This window comes from Euprymna scolopes, chromosome 35 (assembly GCF_053919585.1).
Source record: "Euprymna scolopes isolate OS-2025 chromosome 35, ASM5391958v1, whole genome shotgun sequence".
NCBI classification, from domain to species: Eukaryota; Metazoa; Mollusca; class Cephalopoda; order Sepiida; family Sepiolidae; genus Euprymna; species Euprymna scolopes.
This window is the reverse complement of record NC_136516.1, coordinates 67,708,862-67,726,806: the sequence shown is the minus strand read 5'-3', so window position 1 is coordinate 67,726,806 and position 17,945 is coordinate 67,708,862. Positions and strand designations below refer to the sequence as shown.

Genomic DNA, 17,945 nt, shown 5'->3' with positions numbered 1-17,945 from the left:
GTCACGTACATGATATGAATATAGAAAAAGCCAAAAAAGATAGTAATTAGTGTCCTTTCTTTTGTTCTCAAATAGAAAACAGATCTGGTCTACTTTTATGTTGACTTTCAGATGCAGGTAAATAAATATAGTCTGCTAATGGCATTTCTTTTATCATGATGGCACCATTCAATTATAATACAAAAAATTCCAAGGCATATTTTATAGGGTTTATGAGAGCTGCAATATTTGTTCTGAGTAATGCTTGGAAAGGAACAAATTTTGATTGAGATTGTCGGACTGACTTCCTCATCTTGGTTGTTATTGTCACAACGTTTCGGCCGTTTTGCCCTCCGGCCTTCGTCAGGTGTTTTGTATCGAACTGGGGAACCGTTTGTTAGGAGTCTCGAACCCAACCCTTTATTATTATTACGGGGGTACTGTGTTCGGACTCCAGCTAGGCTTTGGGACATAGTTGCTGATTCTCTGTTTTGAATGTTACTTTTTCACTGCCATCGTTCAGGATTGAACTCGGCACCTTTGGGTAACTGTAAACTTTGATACAACGTCTAGGACCACTCGGCCATATAGGTCACTAGGACAATTCTTAGTTGGTTTTTGTTAATCTTAAACCTATGTTGTCATTCAAGGTTTTCTCTCTCTATCAGAGGTGTCCAAATTGCATTCAGCTCTATGCTTGGTTTGCTCAGTAGGTTGTTATGTCCGAGCATGTGAGCTGTTTCTTTAAGTTTTCTCACTTTCCAGTGGGTCTCTCTGTTTATTATTTTTACTTCATCCCATAGGGGGCGATGATCCCCCCTCTCCATCCAGACATGGTTGGCTATACCCGATTTTTCCGTCTCCCCTTTAGTTACCACTTTTCGGTGTTCTTCCACCCTTACTTTAAGGGGGCGGCATGTTTCACCCTTGTAAACCTTTCTGCAACTACATGGGATGGAATATATGCAGTTTTTGGTCATGTTCTCCTCCATGCTGGGCTTCACTCGTACCAGGTGTCGTCTGAGTGTTGACTCGCTCTTGAATACCGTCCTGATGTTGTAGGGGGCACATATTCTCTGAATCTTTTCGGAGATGCCTCGTATGTATGGTAGGTAGACCGTTGGAGGTTTTTGAGTTTCATTCTCCTCTCTTATACTATTAACACGTCTGGTGGATAGTATGCTATCGGGGTAGTTGTTATGATGGAGGGTATTCTTCAACCTGACCATTTCTTGGTGGTATGTAATGGTGTCGCTACTTATTGTCTCTGCTCGATGTTGTAAGCAGCGTGCGATTCCATGTTTGATACTGTATGGGTGATGGGAGTTGAAGTTTAGGTATTGTCCGGTGAAGGTAGACTTGCGATATACGGATGTCTTAAACCCATGCTCTGTGCGTGATATGAGTATATCAAGGAAGGCCAGTTGGTTATCTTTTTCTTTCTCCATTGTGAACTGTATCGATGGTCTTATTGAGTACACATGGTCTAGGAGAGCCTGGATGTCTTCCTGATGGGGCCAGAGTATGAAGGTGTCATCAACGTATCTTAGCCACATGGTGGGCTTTAAGGGAGCTGAACCTAAGGCCATGTCTTCGAAGTATTCCATGTATATGTTCGCCATCACTGGTGATAATGGCGAGCCCATAGCTAGTCCCTCCTCTTGTCGATATAGGTCAGTACCCATTCTGAAGTAGGTTGTTTCTATGCAGAATGTCAGCATTTCCATTAAGTTTGGCAATGGTACACATGTGCGCTTTTCTATGGAGAGGTCCGCAGCTAGTTTGTCTTGAATTACTGCTAGTGCCTCACTAGTTGGGACTTTAGTGAACAGGCTAACCACATCTAGGCTTACTATTTGGTTTGTACTGATGGGTGCTCCATTGATCAGTTCCGTGAAGTGGGCAGAATTCTTTACATGTGTTGCTGACTTGTCTGCTAATGGGTTTATTATATCCACAAGGTACCTGCTCAGTGGGTGGCATGCTGAGCCTCGGCAGCTCATTATGGGTATGAGTGGAATACCGTCCTTGTGTATCTTAGGGAGACTGTACATATGTGGTAGCTTACTGTAATGCTGGACCAGCTGTCTATATCTCATCGGAGCGATGTGTTCCTTGTTTTTGGTAAGGATTTGTAACAGCTTTCTTTCAGTTTTCAAAGTTGGATCCTTCTTTATTTTACCGTAGTACCATCTGCGATTAGGCCTGCCATTTTTTCAGAGTACTCTGACATGTCCATCACCACAGTAGCATTGCCTTTGTCTGCTGGCAGAATTATTATACTGTTGTCACTCTGTAGGGTTCTTATAGTCAGCCTATCTTCCCGAGAGATGTTTGACTTAGGAAGCTTGGCTTTCTCGAGTACTTGTCTCACTTTCCATCTTATTTCATCACCTTGGGTTGATGGGATTCTCAAGGCTATATCTTCCATGTGTGTTATGATATCTAAGAATGGAACGCGTTTGGTTGTTGTTGCGAAGTTGAGACCTTTATTTAGTACTGCTCCTTCTGAGTGACCCAGTTGGCGGCTGCTGAGGTTGATGACCGCTTTCACAGGTGAGCGGTGTTTTGATGTTACATTCCTCTGGTCTTTGAGCTTTGTGAGCTTCTTAATTTGGCGTCCTTTGACCTTCTCATATTCTTGTCTGTACGATTTACCCAGATCTGATTGGATTCTCACCCTGTCTTCCTATTGAGTCACTTTGACAAGGAACGATGTTAAGGTGTCGGAGATTTCATTCCTTAGTTTTTGTTTATTCCAGCGGGTGTATTGGATCCTTTCTCGAACGAGGGCATGCCCTGCCCTTTCCACGACTCTACGTGCCTTCCTGGAATCCACTATTGTTTGTAATGTCAATCCTGCTGGTATGAGTTTTAAGTCTCTACATCTGTACAAGAAGGTTAGATGGTTAGAGAGTCTTGCCAGTTTCATATGACGCTTTTCTAGATGTCGCCATTTAATCCTAATGTCGGGTCCGTACCGATTGGATAGTAATTGTCTGTATTTTTGAGATGAGGTGTTTTCATTGATTGAGATTGTCGAACTGACTTCCTTATCTTGGTTGTTATTGTCACAACGTTTCTAAGAATTGCCCTAGTGACCTATATGGCCGAGTGGTCCTAGACGTTGTATCAAAGTTTACAGTTACCCAAAGGTGCCGAGTTCAATCCTGAACGAAGGCAGTGAAAAAGTAACATTCAAACAGAGAATCAGCAACTATGTCCCAAAGCCTAGCTGGAGTCCGAACACGGTACCCCTGTAATAATAATAAAGGGTTGGGTTCGAGACTCCTAACAAACGGTTCCCCAGTTCGATACAAAACACCTGACGAAGGCCGGAGGGCAAAACGGCCGAAACGTTGTGACAATAACAACCAAGATGAGGAAGTCAGTCCCACAATCTCAATCAATGAAAACACCTCATCTCAAAAATACAGACAATTACTGGAACAAATTTTGATGAAGAAACTTTTCTAAATGATGAAAACATAATGAAACCAGATTTTTTTTTTTCCTTGAGCATAATGTATAAGGTGTTTATAAACCACAATATTGACTACTATATTAATTCAGCACTGCCACTTCTGCACAAATACAATTAAATATTGAACGTATACAACTGGTATATTAGTCAAGAATAAAAAAAATAGGACAGCAGAGGGATCAGTTTAAGTCAGCTTAATGGCCCAACAACTTATATCAGGAGTTTCCAAAGTTTTTGAACGAGGAGGGTAACATATAACTACGTTTTTAGAGTTAGTTTTTTTTAATGGGGGGGGGGGGGGGGGCTACGCAGGCCAAAATAAAAAAAATGACCTGGACGTGTTTTATACGGTTTTGATTATTAGCTTTTGCTTTTTAGTGAAACTGGTTCTTTAAAACCTATTTTTTTAACCATTTTCTGAACTGAACAAAAAGAAAAACCAACACACTATTTTCACAAATGTCCATTTTTAAAAATCTTTCCTGAATATTTTTACGTTTTTAATAAGAACTCTGTAGGCTAGATTAAAAATTTTATTGGGTTAGATTTGGCCCGTGGCTGTAGTTTGGAGACCCTTGACTTATGCTATAAAAATGTATTAAAACCAGACCTAACATCACATGATTCAAAGAGAAAGAGTGATAGCATGGGGAGTCTGTTTGGAAGTATGCAAGGTGTGGGATATGCAATGACATGGTATGACAAGATATAACAAATTAGTGATTTTGATCTCTTTTTCTATGTTTCTCTCCTCCCCAATGGTCACTAATTTGAAATGAAGACTATGTTGAATAAATGACTTTGTCTTTCATCTGTTTTATGTCAAATTAGTCTTTTTGAAAGTATAAATGATAAGCTTTAATTACAAGATGGCATTCTCTCATTTTGGAAAAATCAAATGAGAAGTGTGTAAAAGAAAAATGACCAGTATCCAAGATATGAATGACGATTGTGAACCTTAATGTTTCTGTAATGATTACGGCAACTAGGTTCTTGTATGTGTATGCCATAAAGTTGAATCATACATGATCTCTATTCAGTCTTGAGAGACAATACAGGCACTCCTGTAAGGGCAGCTGTGCATGCAATTATGAAGCAAGGGTGGCACAATCCCAACCACATCTCTCCTGAACTGACATTGCTTGATTCCAGTGGCAAGGAGAAATGGAAGATGACTGGAAACAATGCGAAATGGTGAGCACGTACAGCACCTTGTATTCCCAAATGGTCAGCCATTTTAGTACTGACCAGGCTCAACATTGCTTAACTTTGATGATTCAATGGGAACTGGTGTGCCAATATGATTATGTTGTATATAAAGAGAGACACGTAACATTATTCACCTGAGATATTTCACTAACCTGTAAGTCTGCAATTTCTGTACTACTGGTCTCTAAATCAATCCTTTTGATGGCAATATTTGCTCCTGATGGCGAATGCCTTCCCAAGTGGACTGAAATGGCATCAGTGAAACCTTTTCCTGAAATAGAGCAGAAATAATTACAAAACCAGAAAAACAAACATAAATTGAAGTAAATGTGATAAACTTAGGAATAATATTATATTTAGATGCATCCTTGATACATTGGGTACCTCCAGTCTTGATCAGGTTTATCGTTCATTTGTAAATCATGATCATTGTTGATTATTTGTATTAAATGCTTTTTACTTATTTAAATCTGATCAACTGTTTAGTGTTTATTTTTAAACTAGTAGGGCTACCCGGTATTGCCAGGGGCTATAAAAAAAAACAAAAAAACAAGAGGTTAAAAAGAGTAACACTTTTAGTTCTTTACCATGTCTCATTTCAAACTATCAGGTCTTAATTACTTTTAGAAATAGAAAATATTAAATAAATTCCTAATTTCTAATGGTATAGCTTAAAATTTAAACCAAAACCGTAAAATCTTCAGTCCAGGGTTCTACCAATTGAGCTATTTAAACTTTCTTATAAATAGAGTTTAAAACATTACCTTAATAAAATAATTATAGTTTTAGCATGACGTCATCGATTTGTGATTTATGCCATGTTTCAAAACATGAATTTAAACAATTAAAAGCAATAAAAAAATAAATGAATACATAAATATTCTCAATAATATTGGAAATTATTTTAATAGTACAGAACAATTTATTTTGCTTTACGTTAAAAAAATAAAATACTAGAATTTGGGTCTGTAGAGCCCATAATTTTAAATCATTAAAGAAATAAACATATAGACGATCAGTTTTGAGTGACGTGTCAGCAGTTTTTTGTCTATTGAAACATGATTGTTGATCTTTTGTGATATATTTTTTTTGTTTTACATATTACAAACTTATGATTCAGATTTAAGATAAATCATATGCATAGCATCATAATCATCGGTTTAATCTCCATTTTAGAAATTGACTCGTAAACGAACCAATCTCTGACAAGGTTTTTATTTATCCCTCCTTCTCTCAAATCCACCTTTATCACTTTCACCTATATTCTCTTGGAGTTTCCTCTGCTATTTCACTGTTCTATATCTACCAATTCAAGTACTCTCATTCATTTTGTAATGTGGCCAAACCAACAAAGTTGCCTGTTCTGCAAACATCTCCCTTTACTGTCTAGAGTTAATCTTACTCTAAGATCATTTTTTAAATAAACATTCAAATAGTCACCACTGCAATTATGCGATGGGATAGGTGGGGTGATGATGACTCAAACTAGGTGTGTTCTCAAACAGTCCTCACAGACATTGTCATGGTCATGACAGATGGGTATACGTAAATGATGCATCAATTTACAAGTCAGCTTTGGTGCCCCATGTTGAAGACAAAGGAGAGTGGCCTTGCAGATCGTGGGAATGAAAACCTAATAACAGCAGGTACAGTGGTTGTAATCATGAGATGGGAAGACTATGAAAGGGATTTGCCCTTTCTTTCACTGCCAACGCTTCTCCTGTCCTCCCACCTGCACATCACTTGCACAGTATACTTGCAATAACACAAACTTGCAGCAATAAATTGGTAAAGTGAAATAAATGTGTCATATAAATTGACTAAAAACTTAGAATATACTCAAATAATGTGATTCTGTAATAAAATGACCCTTTCTAACAAAAGGTTGATATGCCATAAAACAAAACAACCAAATGATCAGTTCATCAAATTTAAGAATGTACATCAACATATACAAAGCATTAATGTATATCACTAACACCTGAAGAAGGCAGGAGGATTCAACAACCGAAACATAAATATAAAATTAAAATTTGAGGAGAACAAAACAATGCACATAATCATAACTAGATAAAAAATTGGAAGAATATATAAAAAATACATTAAAATCAAAATGTGTACAAAGAAAAATGGTCGAATTAATAAAAGGAATAACAAATTTCAATTATGAAGATAGGTTAGAATCGTTAGGTTTAACTACTTTTTTTTTCTACTTTTGCAACAAATTATTTAAGCAAATTAAAAATAAACTAATGTACTAAATTTGTGGAATAAATTGAATAAATTCATAAATAGTGATAAAGAAATAAATTTACAGGCAAATTTTGGGGTAAGAGTCTTTTTACTTAAAGAATAATAGGGAATGATTGAATCAACAGAGTAAGAGAGATTAGAGAAATACATAGTAACTACATAAAATATCCGTGATTCATTCAGTTAATTACAAATTACGAATAATTAAAAATTTCAGAGGGAGTTTTTTTCAGACATAACTCAATCCCAGAATTTTGTATAGCATTTGTGCTATTTATTCATGTGTTATTTATAGAAAATAAAAGCCTTCAGCAAACAGACATTGATTCATTCAGCTTTAGTATATTAACTAGCTGACTCTTTTATACTGTTGATTTCAATAAATAATTGATTAATAGTAAATAAAAAAATAATTCATTATGCAACACACATGAGAATTGGTCACGCAATTTTAATAATATAGAGAGCTTTTCATTGAAAGATGAAGTGCGATTATTGTTTAAAAATAAGAGTTGCGGAAGGGATTAAAATAAATGTGAGTGATCAAAAATACTTACCAATTAAAGAATAAAGTTGATAATGTGAACTAATTGCTTCATATTTCACCATGTCTACATTATTGTCAGGGGACACTTCTGCCCGACAATCATCCGACTAGAATTCAACCAAAAAATACAACTTGAGTTGAGAAAAAAATTAGCATTCAGAAAAAAATATCTAAAAAAGGGAAAAATAGTTAAATAAAAAAAAATAAAAAAAATAAAATTCATAAAAACGGTATAAAAAATAAAAAAATAAATTCAAACCTTTCTGTTTTAGAAAATGTCCTTTTGGATCAATTAATTCTGAAAAGAAATGCTTTAGTTGAACATAATTTACAATTTAATCAATGACTCACAGGAATACTGGGTTCACACCTTTCATATATTCAAACATAATTGAACAAAACAGATACAATAGGGTGAATTAAAAAGGAACACAAACTCAAATGAAGTAAACATCAATTTTGCATTACACATAATACATAAATATATAAACAATATTTATATTAAAAAAATTTCATTAGTTATAGAAAAAAAATGTCTTTTTCATAATAATTTGTGGAACCCTGTTCCAGTAGTAGTAGTAGCAATAGCAGCAAAACAATTTCAATGAATAGGTAATTCTGATTGGTTAATTTTGACAAATATGCAAATTCGATTGGTTACTGAAATCAAACTACATCAGTTAGAAAGAGTTGTCCTGGGAGACGAGCACCAACCGAAAGTTAGTCAGGAGTGAGAAACTCAACTTGTCACATAAAATCATGATTGTGTGTAAGTTGTCGCTAGATTTAATGAGACAATGTCTGCATCTTATGTCATTTGTTAAGATGGCTGAGGCCTAGCGACCAACAATAGATTTAGTTTGCCTACAAGGAATCTGTAATCATGTTGACTGACAAGCGTTTATTGGAAAGCTGATTTTCTAATTGCTGATTGTGCTTGGGTTCTCACTTTTGTAGGCAATCTTTGAAAACAAACCTTTATAATTAGTTGAAATCTGGTTCTGGTAACAAATCGAGATCGAGTATTTTAATAGAATTGACCAATCAGTGTGAAGTATTTTGATCATTAAGCATTGACAGAGTTGCTGCTGATGTGGCTATTACTTCTGATGATGTTGCTATTGCTGCTGATGAAGTTGCTATTATTTCTGTTGGAAGTTGCTATTGTTTCTAATAAAGTTGCTATTGCTGCTGCTGATGTTGCTATTACTTCTAATGATGTTGCTATTGCTGTTGATGTTGTTACTGGTGCTGATGCTGTTGCTATTGCTGCTGCTGATGTTACTATTGCTTCTAATGTTGCTATTGCTGCTGATGATGTTGCTATTGCTGTTGAAATAGGTTTATACACTTTTTCCATTTATGTTAATACATTTCTCAAATAGCATAATGGTAATAATCTTTAACATGTGATCAGCTTTTAAAATTATTTCTTATTTTTTAGATTGTTATGTTCTGCTATTCATTGACATATACTTATTCATATGACAGATACTTTTTAATGAAGGTCTATAATATTATTTATTTATTAACTAGCAGAAGCCGTGTATAAGCATTGCCCAGTGGAAGTATGGCACAAAGCCAAAACAGATTTGGTAAAGACCCCCCCCCCTTCCAAGAAAAATGAACTATGGTAGTTAGTGGAGATCACTGTCAGGCCTGGAAAATAGCAGACACTGCTGGCATCCATGATCAAAATGAAATCTGGCTTCCACCGGCTGTCATTGTTAGCACTGGTGGTTACTGGTGATTAGTGCTGGTTTGGAGCGATTACTTGTGGGTATTGGCGTTTACTGGTGAACACTAGCTACCTTTGCAACTGGCAGTTACTGACGGCCATGATCAGTGTCAACCTCAATTAAACTGCTCAGAACTAAAATTGTCTTCAATCATCAAGCATTGTTTGGCCCTGGTAGCCACTGACTATTATTGAAATGCCTGTGGTGGGTACTGATGGTCACTGGCGGTTAGTGCTTTCTGGAGGTGGTTACTTGCATTTGTTGATGAACACTGGCTGCTTTTACAACAGTCACTGTCGGTTCTTGGCGTTTACTGTCAGCCATGACCAGTATTGACCTCTATTGGACTTCAGCCATGACCAGTATTGACCTCTATTGGACTTCTCCAAAATGAAATTGTTTGTCTTCAATGATGAGCATTGGTGGTCACTGGCATTTTGAGGCAGTTACTTATGTTTACTAATGAGCACTTACTTCCTCTTGTTGTTGGTCATTATCTATCATGACCAGTATTGGACTCCATTGGAATATTCTGAAATGAAATCAATGGTCTTCAATTGTCGTGTACTATCATCCATTGGCAAGCACTGTTGGTCACAGATAATTATGACGGTGATTAGCAATAACTGGTGATCAGCGCTTTTTCAAGTGGTTCCTGTTACTTCTTGACAAGGGCAGACAAATCGCCTGTCTTCAATTGTCAGACACTGTCATCCAGTGGTGGCCATTGCTTTTTTAAGGTGGTTACTGTCACTTCATGGCACTAGTGGGCACCGCTGTTTTGAGGCAGTTTTATGCAGAATACAGACTGTTCTATTTTTTAGCCATGATGTTCAAGTTAAATTTAACTTTATATAGTACTCTTTGTGTATTAAAATGTCAGTTGAATGTACGTAAAAGTTACAAAAAGCTCTCACCTCTCATGTTAAAAATGGGTTTCTAAATAATAACATTATTTTAGCACAGTGTGTATTAAGCATAAGTAGCCATTTGTTAACTGAGAAGCACATGAATACAGGACATATAATGAGAAAAATATGTAATGTGTACCATATATGAAATAATTTTGGTAACCAAAATAGCATATTTATTTTTACAATGTTTGAAAGTTGGAAATGTTGTAAGAATAAAAGTCTTTGACTCCCGTCCCTTCCATAACATAATAACATTAATTGTTGTCACATTTATGTTTTTATATTTTAATAAGATTGCGTAAAATTACGGACCACTGACCATAATGGCGACTATGATGACTTACAATGACAATAAAAAAAAAAAAAAATGAAAAAGAATTTTTTCTTTTTTTTTTGAGAAATGTTAGTTCTGATATCTGACACCATTAGCAAGGCAGAAGATAGATATTAGTGTGCAGTATTTGTTAGAGTCCAAGTTATTGTTAACGTCATGTTTAGTTCTCAACAGGCTTTTTTAACTGTTCGATATTCCCTTAATCCGATAAAAGTATATGAACAGCCAATCAAATTGACCAGAATTTAATAATGAATTGTGAAGGAAGGAGTCCATAGGTATGTAGGGTAGCTGAAAGAACGACTGTTAAATATATGGAATAAGAAAGTAAACACGGACAATGCAGTTGTGAAAAAATGTGGTAAATGTATAAAACTTCCCAGTTTTGTCAAGGCGAGAGAGAGAGAGAGAGAGAAAATAATGAGTAAGTATTCTGCTACCACCTGTAAATATGACTTGTTTAGGAAAGTGACTCCTCGGAACTATTATAAGAGTTTATGATAATGAATAAAATTGACTGATAATATCTGCAAAACCTACATCAGGTATTGGCAGATAGTGTAAGTGTAAAATGTTTTTAACTCCTAATGGGGGTACGGCACCAATGATTTCGACAATCGTTTTTATAACCACTGGTTGTGGTAATCAACCAATGAAAATCTTCCAAAGTTACTATAAAAATTGGATTGAATCAGTTCGCCGTTGGCTATGTCACAAACCGCATTTGATTCTTATCTGCTGTCTTTGTTACTGGAAATTACTTCACACTCAGTATCGAGTCTGCATTCTGTTCAACATAATGTCTCAACACTTAACAGTGAGCATATTAAATTTATGTGTGGTGTCTGTGTTTGTATTGTTATAATGTTTTATTCTAGATGAAAACTCATCTCTATTTTATTAATGATGGAGATTACTTTGAAATAGCTAGAATAGTGTTCCTATGGTCCTCAGAGGTTAAGTAATGAACTGAAAGACTAGCCTTGTGTGTCTACAATGAACGAGTTTGTAAACGAGCATCCTGGCACACAAACTTTGTGAATGTTTCACCATCAATTGATGAATGACTTAAAACATGATTGGCACTATAATTGAATATTGGAAAAAGGATGGAAAAACAAATAAAAAAAAAGAAAAAGAAAGGAAAAAAGAAAAAGAAATAAAATAAAATGTCTAATAAAGGTATGGGAAAGTGGGATGACGGCAACTACAGCAGCACTGTGTATATGACTTACCAGGTTTTGTAAATCTCTATCAAATGGGGCCGAAACGGGTGAGTCACCTACACGTGCTTTGGTGCAAGCACAATGCTGCAAAAAGAAAAAGAAAAAAACAAAAATCCCAAAATTTCATCAGTAAAAAATCCTCCTTCATATCTTTTTTTGCTGAGGATTTTTAAAAAGAAAATATTTTTATAAAAATATTTAACAACTTAATGTGATGTAAAAAAATAGTTATTAACTAGTTGAAAAATATTTAAGTTTTTATTTAAACAAAGTGTGATATTGCAGACAATTGATATCATAAAAATATAGAAAAGTGATGAGCAAAAAGGTATCTTTTTTATTTATTGAAATTCATTTTTCTTCCTTCTCCATCTAAGCTTGTCTCATTTCTCTATCTAGATCCCCTTTTCATCAACACTTCTCTTCATGCAACCTTTCCCATACGACACATACCCTCATGTTACCCGTTCCATTTACAACTACTTGTGCTTCCTTCCTAATTCTACACTATCCTTACCCATCCTCATATTTACAGAGGTTTTTGTTTATTGTTATACTTTATTTTTAACTACTTTTAATTGATCGAGATTTTATTTTTTAAGATGCACCGAAATATTGAAGCCATTTCTCAGGTTTGTTCCAACAAATAGCTATCATCTGTTCAATGTCTTATAAAAATCATGAAGTATTGGAACCAAAACGTCTGATGTTGCAACTGAGATAGGCTGGAAAATGAAAGCACGAGTTAGTGAGCTGTATTTGTTGATTTTTTTTGCTTTTGGCAAATTGAATTGCAATGTTGGATTGACAGCAGATTCTGCAATTCTTGATGGCGTGAAAAAGTCAAAGCAACTTGAAAAGCAAGTATTATGCTATCAGTTCAGCGACCTTTGCCTCTGTTTAATCATCCTGGCTGAAGAACCGGGCCTTGATAAGTGGTGATCATTGTGTAAAAAAAAAAAAAAAAAAAAAAGAACTGATGCAAACTTGGCCACAATTCCAAACTTGTTTGACTACACCTTTAAATGCAGAGTGACAAATCAGAGAACTGAAACTGCAGAAGACGGTGCGCAGGGGAAAATTGGCATCAGTGTAAATGATATCAGAAATTTTTTTTTTTTAATTTTTTTTACAAAGGAGCCACCACTTATCAAGGCCCAGAGGCCACTCGGAGATAAGGGTTAATAAGCGTACAGTGGTCAATGGGACAATGTTGTAATAATTGTTAGTAGTGGAAATTTGGTAAATTGGATTACTTAAGGGGAACGGCTCATCTAGAACTTGTTTATGTTGGACTTGAAGACGACCATATTATAGTCAGCTGGAAAGCAGGCAAAAGGGAGAGAGTTCCACAGGTGTGCAGTTCTAAGAAAGAAACTTTGTTTATGGAATCTACGATTAGGTTTAGGCACAGATAAAGAGTGGGGGAAATTATTGATAGTGTTTTCAGCTAAACAAGTGTTTCTTGTGAAAGTTTGGCGAGAAGGAACTATAGATTGGAGCTCAGATGAGCACTTGCCATGAAAATAACGATAAAGCAGAGACAGGCTCGCAATGTCTCTTTTATGAGATAAAGGTTGTAGAAGAGAAAAGGGATTCCCCCACTAGGCTTTGTTAGAGCATTTTGCAGTATAGACAACACAATAAAAGAGTAGTCAAAAAACAAAATAATTAACAAATAAATGTTGGATATTTTTTGTTTTAACTCATATTAAAACGTTTAGTTACTTTGAAACATAAGTAGTGTTGAATGTTAAGTTAGTATAAGAAACTAATATAAATAAGAAACTGTATAAAGTGTTGAATGTTAGGTTAGTATAAGAAACTAATATAAATAAGAAACTGTATAAAGTGTTGAATGTTAAGTTAGTATAAGAAACTAATATAAATAAGAAACTGTATAAAGTGTTGAATGTTAAGTTAGTATAAGAAACTAATATAAATAAGAAACTGTATAAAGTGTTGAATGTTAAGTTAGTATAAGAAACTAATATAAATAAGAAACTGTATAAAGTGTTGAATGTTAAGTTAGTATAAGAAACTAATATAAATAAGAAACTAAATGTTAAGTTAGTATAAGAAACTAAATGTTGAGTTAGTATAAGAAACTAAATGACTAACATTAGACAGTCATCTGGAGAATCTCGATCGCTAAAAAAAAAAAAATTAAAATACTGATAGAACATTACATTTTCACATAATCGGTGACATTCATTGTGTGGGTTTCTACCAGTATTTTGTTTAATTTTTGAATTTGGAGCAATTATCATGACTCAGATGAGTATCTTATGTCAGTCATATTTTTGTTCTAGCTTAAGACTCAACAAATATTACTGTTGTTTTTACAATATCAATATTTGCCGAAAACAGAGATAAAAAAGGGGTTATGGGTATGATAATATTCAAAGATAATAATATAGATAAAATAAAGTCTACAATTTTTATTTGTTTTTCTCTTCAGGTATTTTCTGTCTGTTGATTTTGATCAATCTGCTTAAGGTTAACAGTACAATTTCACCAATACAAATTTAGTTCTCATTTGTTTTTTTTATTTTCGTTATTAATTTAATTATTTTTTCCCTGTAAACATACGTGGCCTTTCTCTCCAAGGATTTTCTGGCAGTTGACATGTATTCCTCAGACTTCCCTTCGTTTTCCAGAAAATGTCAAGTTTTTTTGTTATCCTTACATTATTAATGTAAGAGAAACTTACAGCTGGAATTCAAGTTTATAGAATTTACAAGACAAAATACTCATTATCTGGCGACTATTAATCTAGTTCTAAAAATTCTTTTTAACTGTATAACTTATATTACATATTTTTAATTTAACTCTATTGTAATTTTACAAGCTAATATTTAAATTATCTCCCTTGGAAACTAATGAACATATTTTAAAAAAGATTTTGGTAATTTGTTTTATTTACTATTAAAATAAAATTATTGATATATCAGAAAAATAGAACAATAAATTTATAAATAATACCAAGCATTAATTTATTATAAACCTTTTAAAAATACTTATGTAAATTCAGCATACAAATAGCTGTGTTTGGGTCTTGCTCTTTACAATATATATATATATATATATATATATATATATATATATATATATATAAATAATTTCAAAAGACTATGTTGTATTAATAATTTAAATAACATTTTTATGGCACTGTAAATGTTATAATTGAAAGAAACATTTGCATTTACTGACATAGATAATTATCAATAAATTTGTGATCCTAAAATCAATGAATGAACTAACAGAAGCAAAATGACTCCTGGGCAACACCAGCCATACAGTTTATTATCATAAAAATGATTAGTGCCAAAGAAGATGCAATACCTAATTTACATGATAAAAAACAGACTTTAATCAATAATTGCCTGATATTATTTCATTTCTAATTCCAGAAACAGAAGCCACAGATTTGTGTTTACATTAATGAAAAAAAAAAAGGCTCCTGAGAGAGAAACAGGTTAGGTGCAACCCCACATCATATGAAATAAGCAAAAATTCAAAAAGATATACATAACCATAATATAGGTATGCCCAATTATTGTCTTTGCCAAAATGTGGGAGATCACAAGAACTTTTTTTAAAATCCAGCTAAAATAAACTACTGGTGAAATTTTAATAACATTTTCACTATGAATGAAAGAATTGCTTTTATTTAAATATTTACTGTAAATTTAAAAGGTAACATGAGTTTTTATTTTGTGCATTGATCCTTGTCTATATTTAAGAAATACATAGTATTGCTGATGTACAAAAATCAATTTTATATCATTGGAAAAAGAATTAAATGAAGGAATATATATAAAAGAAATAAAATAATAAAATCAATAAGAATTTCTTTTTACATTAATCTTCAAACAAAATATTTCCTGTTATGGTTTACATTTTGTTGTGAGCATTTTTTTTTTTTTTGAGGGTGTGGTACAAAAATGATATCAAAATGTTTACGTGATTATATTTCTTATCTTTTAGAGTTGTTTTAAAATTAAAAATTGTAAATTAATACAAAATCAATGTAATGGAAAAGCATAATTGTTCAATTAATGAAAATGTTATATTAAGAAAAGTTAACTAAACATATCAAAATTTACTTTTGATAATTTTATATGAAAAAAAAAAATAGTAAAAATTCAAACTTTCTTTTAATGGAAGCTATGTGCAGATATAATCTGCTAGTTTTGTTTATCTTTTGTCGACATTTTCACTCACTGCTGCTGCTGATTTTTTTCTTTTACACTTTTGGCCCATCATACTTGATGTACCTAATTACAATGCCTCCCCACGGGACAGAGTTAGACACCAGGGTCCTTTTTTAACGTAAAGTAAGCTCAAAATCTAATGATAAAGTAAACACAGCTTAAAAAATATTAAAACAAAATAAAAGTTACTTTGTGTGACAAAAATGTATTTTTTAAATTTTAGTCATTTATTTTGTTTATTTTTTGCACACATGAATTTAATAAAAGTCTAAAAAAAAAAAAAAAAAAAAAATGAAAAAGATATTTTAGGACTTTTAATTTATGTTTTATAAACACATGACAATTGTCCACTTATTTATTTTTGTCCATTTATTGGGCATACCTACACATGAAAGTAAAAAAATAAAAATATGCATCGCCTTTCAACAAAAACAAAAGTGAATCAACCATTTTTTGAAAACAAGTGAAACATCTTAATGAAAGATGGAATACTAAATAAATTTATATTAGACAAAACAAAATTTTGTTACCCAAAAAATTTTTAGAATAAAGATTAAAAAGAAAACCTTGAAAAACATGCTCCAAGGTAATGAAGATTAAAAAGGAAGAAAAAATATGGTTGAATTTATAAAAAATTTCAATGTTGAGTTTTCCATTTAATTTAAACCAGAAAAAACAAAAACCTTTCCAGTTTTTGTTAAATATTTTGAGATGAGTACCATATTTCATATAGGATATCAAAATTGTTACATAATCACCGCGTTTGATTATGTTTTAAAGAGAAAATTTTAAATTTCAATTTTTTAGCTGACAGAAAGTATATCTTTTTTTTTTGTTTTAATTATCGACGAAGCAAAAGAACAGAAAGAGCGGGGTCGAACTTGTAACGAGAGAAAGAGAGCATAGGGAGAAGGAGAGAGTTGAAGAAAAGGCTCAACAGATATCAACACCCCCTCCACCCCTTAAGGAGGAGTTAGCGATTTTACAGTCAGTGTACCGCAAGACTCCTTTTTGGTTCTGGGTGCTTAGTGCCAAAAATGACAAAGACCGAAAATGGGAGGCAGGCAAAATATGGATGAGAAGAGAGGAGAGGAGGGAGAAAGAAAAAAGAAAAGACATCTTTCTTATAGACTTTTCGGCAAACCGCCATGTCTAACAGATGGCAAATAAATCTCATCCGAATAGTGAAAAAAAAAAAAAAAGAGACCGCCTTAATTTCAATAAAAAAAACTAAACAAAACATTGGAGAGAAGAAAAGAGATTAACGAAGTAATCAAAGGAAATACACGACTTGCAAAAATGTCAGTGTTCAAACTGGTCTCTGAAAGCGATTGTATTGTTGAGGAAACCGCTGTAGTCAAACAAGATTTGACTGATGAATTTGAAGAGGGAAATCTGTCAAAGGAGATAATGGCAACAATTTACCCAGATAGTAATTGTCTGTATTTTTGAGATGAGGTGTTTTCATTTATTGAGATTGTCGGACTGACCTAGTGACATATGGCCGAGTGGTCCTAGACGTTGTATCAAAGTTTACAGTTACCCAAAGGTGCTGATTTCAATCCTGAACGAAGGCAGTGAAAAGTAACATTCAAAACAGAGAATCAGCAACTATGTCCCAGAGCCTAGCTGGAGTCCGAACACAGTACCCCCGTAATAATAATAAAGGGTTGGGTTCGAGACTCCTAACAAACGGTTCCCCAGTTCGATACAAAACCCCTAATGAAGGGCGGAGGGCAAAACGGCCGAAACGTTGTGACTATAACAACCAAGATGAGGAAGTCAGTCCGACAATCTCAATAAATGTGCCCAGAGCTGTGAACATGATGGAACCAGATGAACAAATATGCACAGAGCATAACAAAACTGCAGATAAATTGAACACGAAAATACCACGGAATATGAACACTTGAAATCCTAAAAGAAAAGACCAAAATTAACAGAAATGTTGTGTATACAAACGGGTAAAAACCTCCACACAAAGGACAAGGAATTATCTGTAAATTTGACTGCCCCTTAATTTCTCTCTTTCTCTCTCGGCAA

The 17,945-nt window shown here is 33.7% G+C and overlaps 1 protein-coding gene across 20 annotated transcripts in view; it reads right to left on the bottom strand.

The window, feature by feature from the left end:
* Positions 1 to 17,945, bottom strand: part of LOC145259895 (STE20-related kinase adapter protein alpha-like) — an 88,517-nt gene that overhangs the window by 28,311 nt on the left and 42,261 nt on the right. For 10 of the 20 annotated variants that reach the window (XM_080117804.1, XM_080117795.1, XM_080117803.1 and 7 more), the window contains 3 exons: positions 11,695 to 11,769; positions 7,483 to 7,579; positions 4,825 to 4,943 (listed from right to left, as the gene is read on the bottom strand). In XM_080117804.1, the coding sequence (XP_079973930.1) occupies positions 4,825 to 4,943; positions 7,483 to 7,534 (171 nt within the window). In that variant the 5' untranslated portion in view covers positions 7,535 to 7,579; positions 11,695 to 11,769. Of the gene's footprint in view, positions 1 to 4,824; positions 4,944 to 7,482; positions 7,580 to 7,731; positions 7,771 to 11,694; positions 11,770 to 17,945 lie in introns of all 20 variants that reach the window. The other 10 variants (XM_080117811.1, XM_080117798.1, XM_080117799.1 and 7 more) reach the window with 2 other exon arrangements.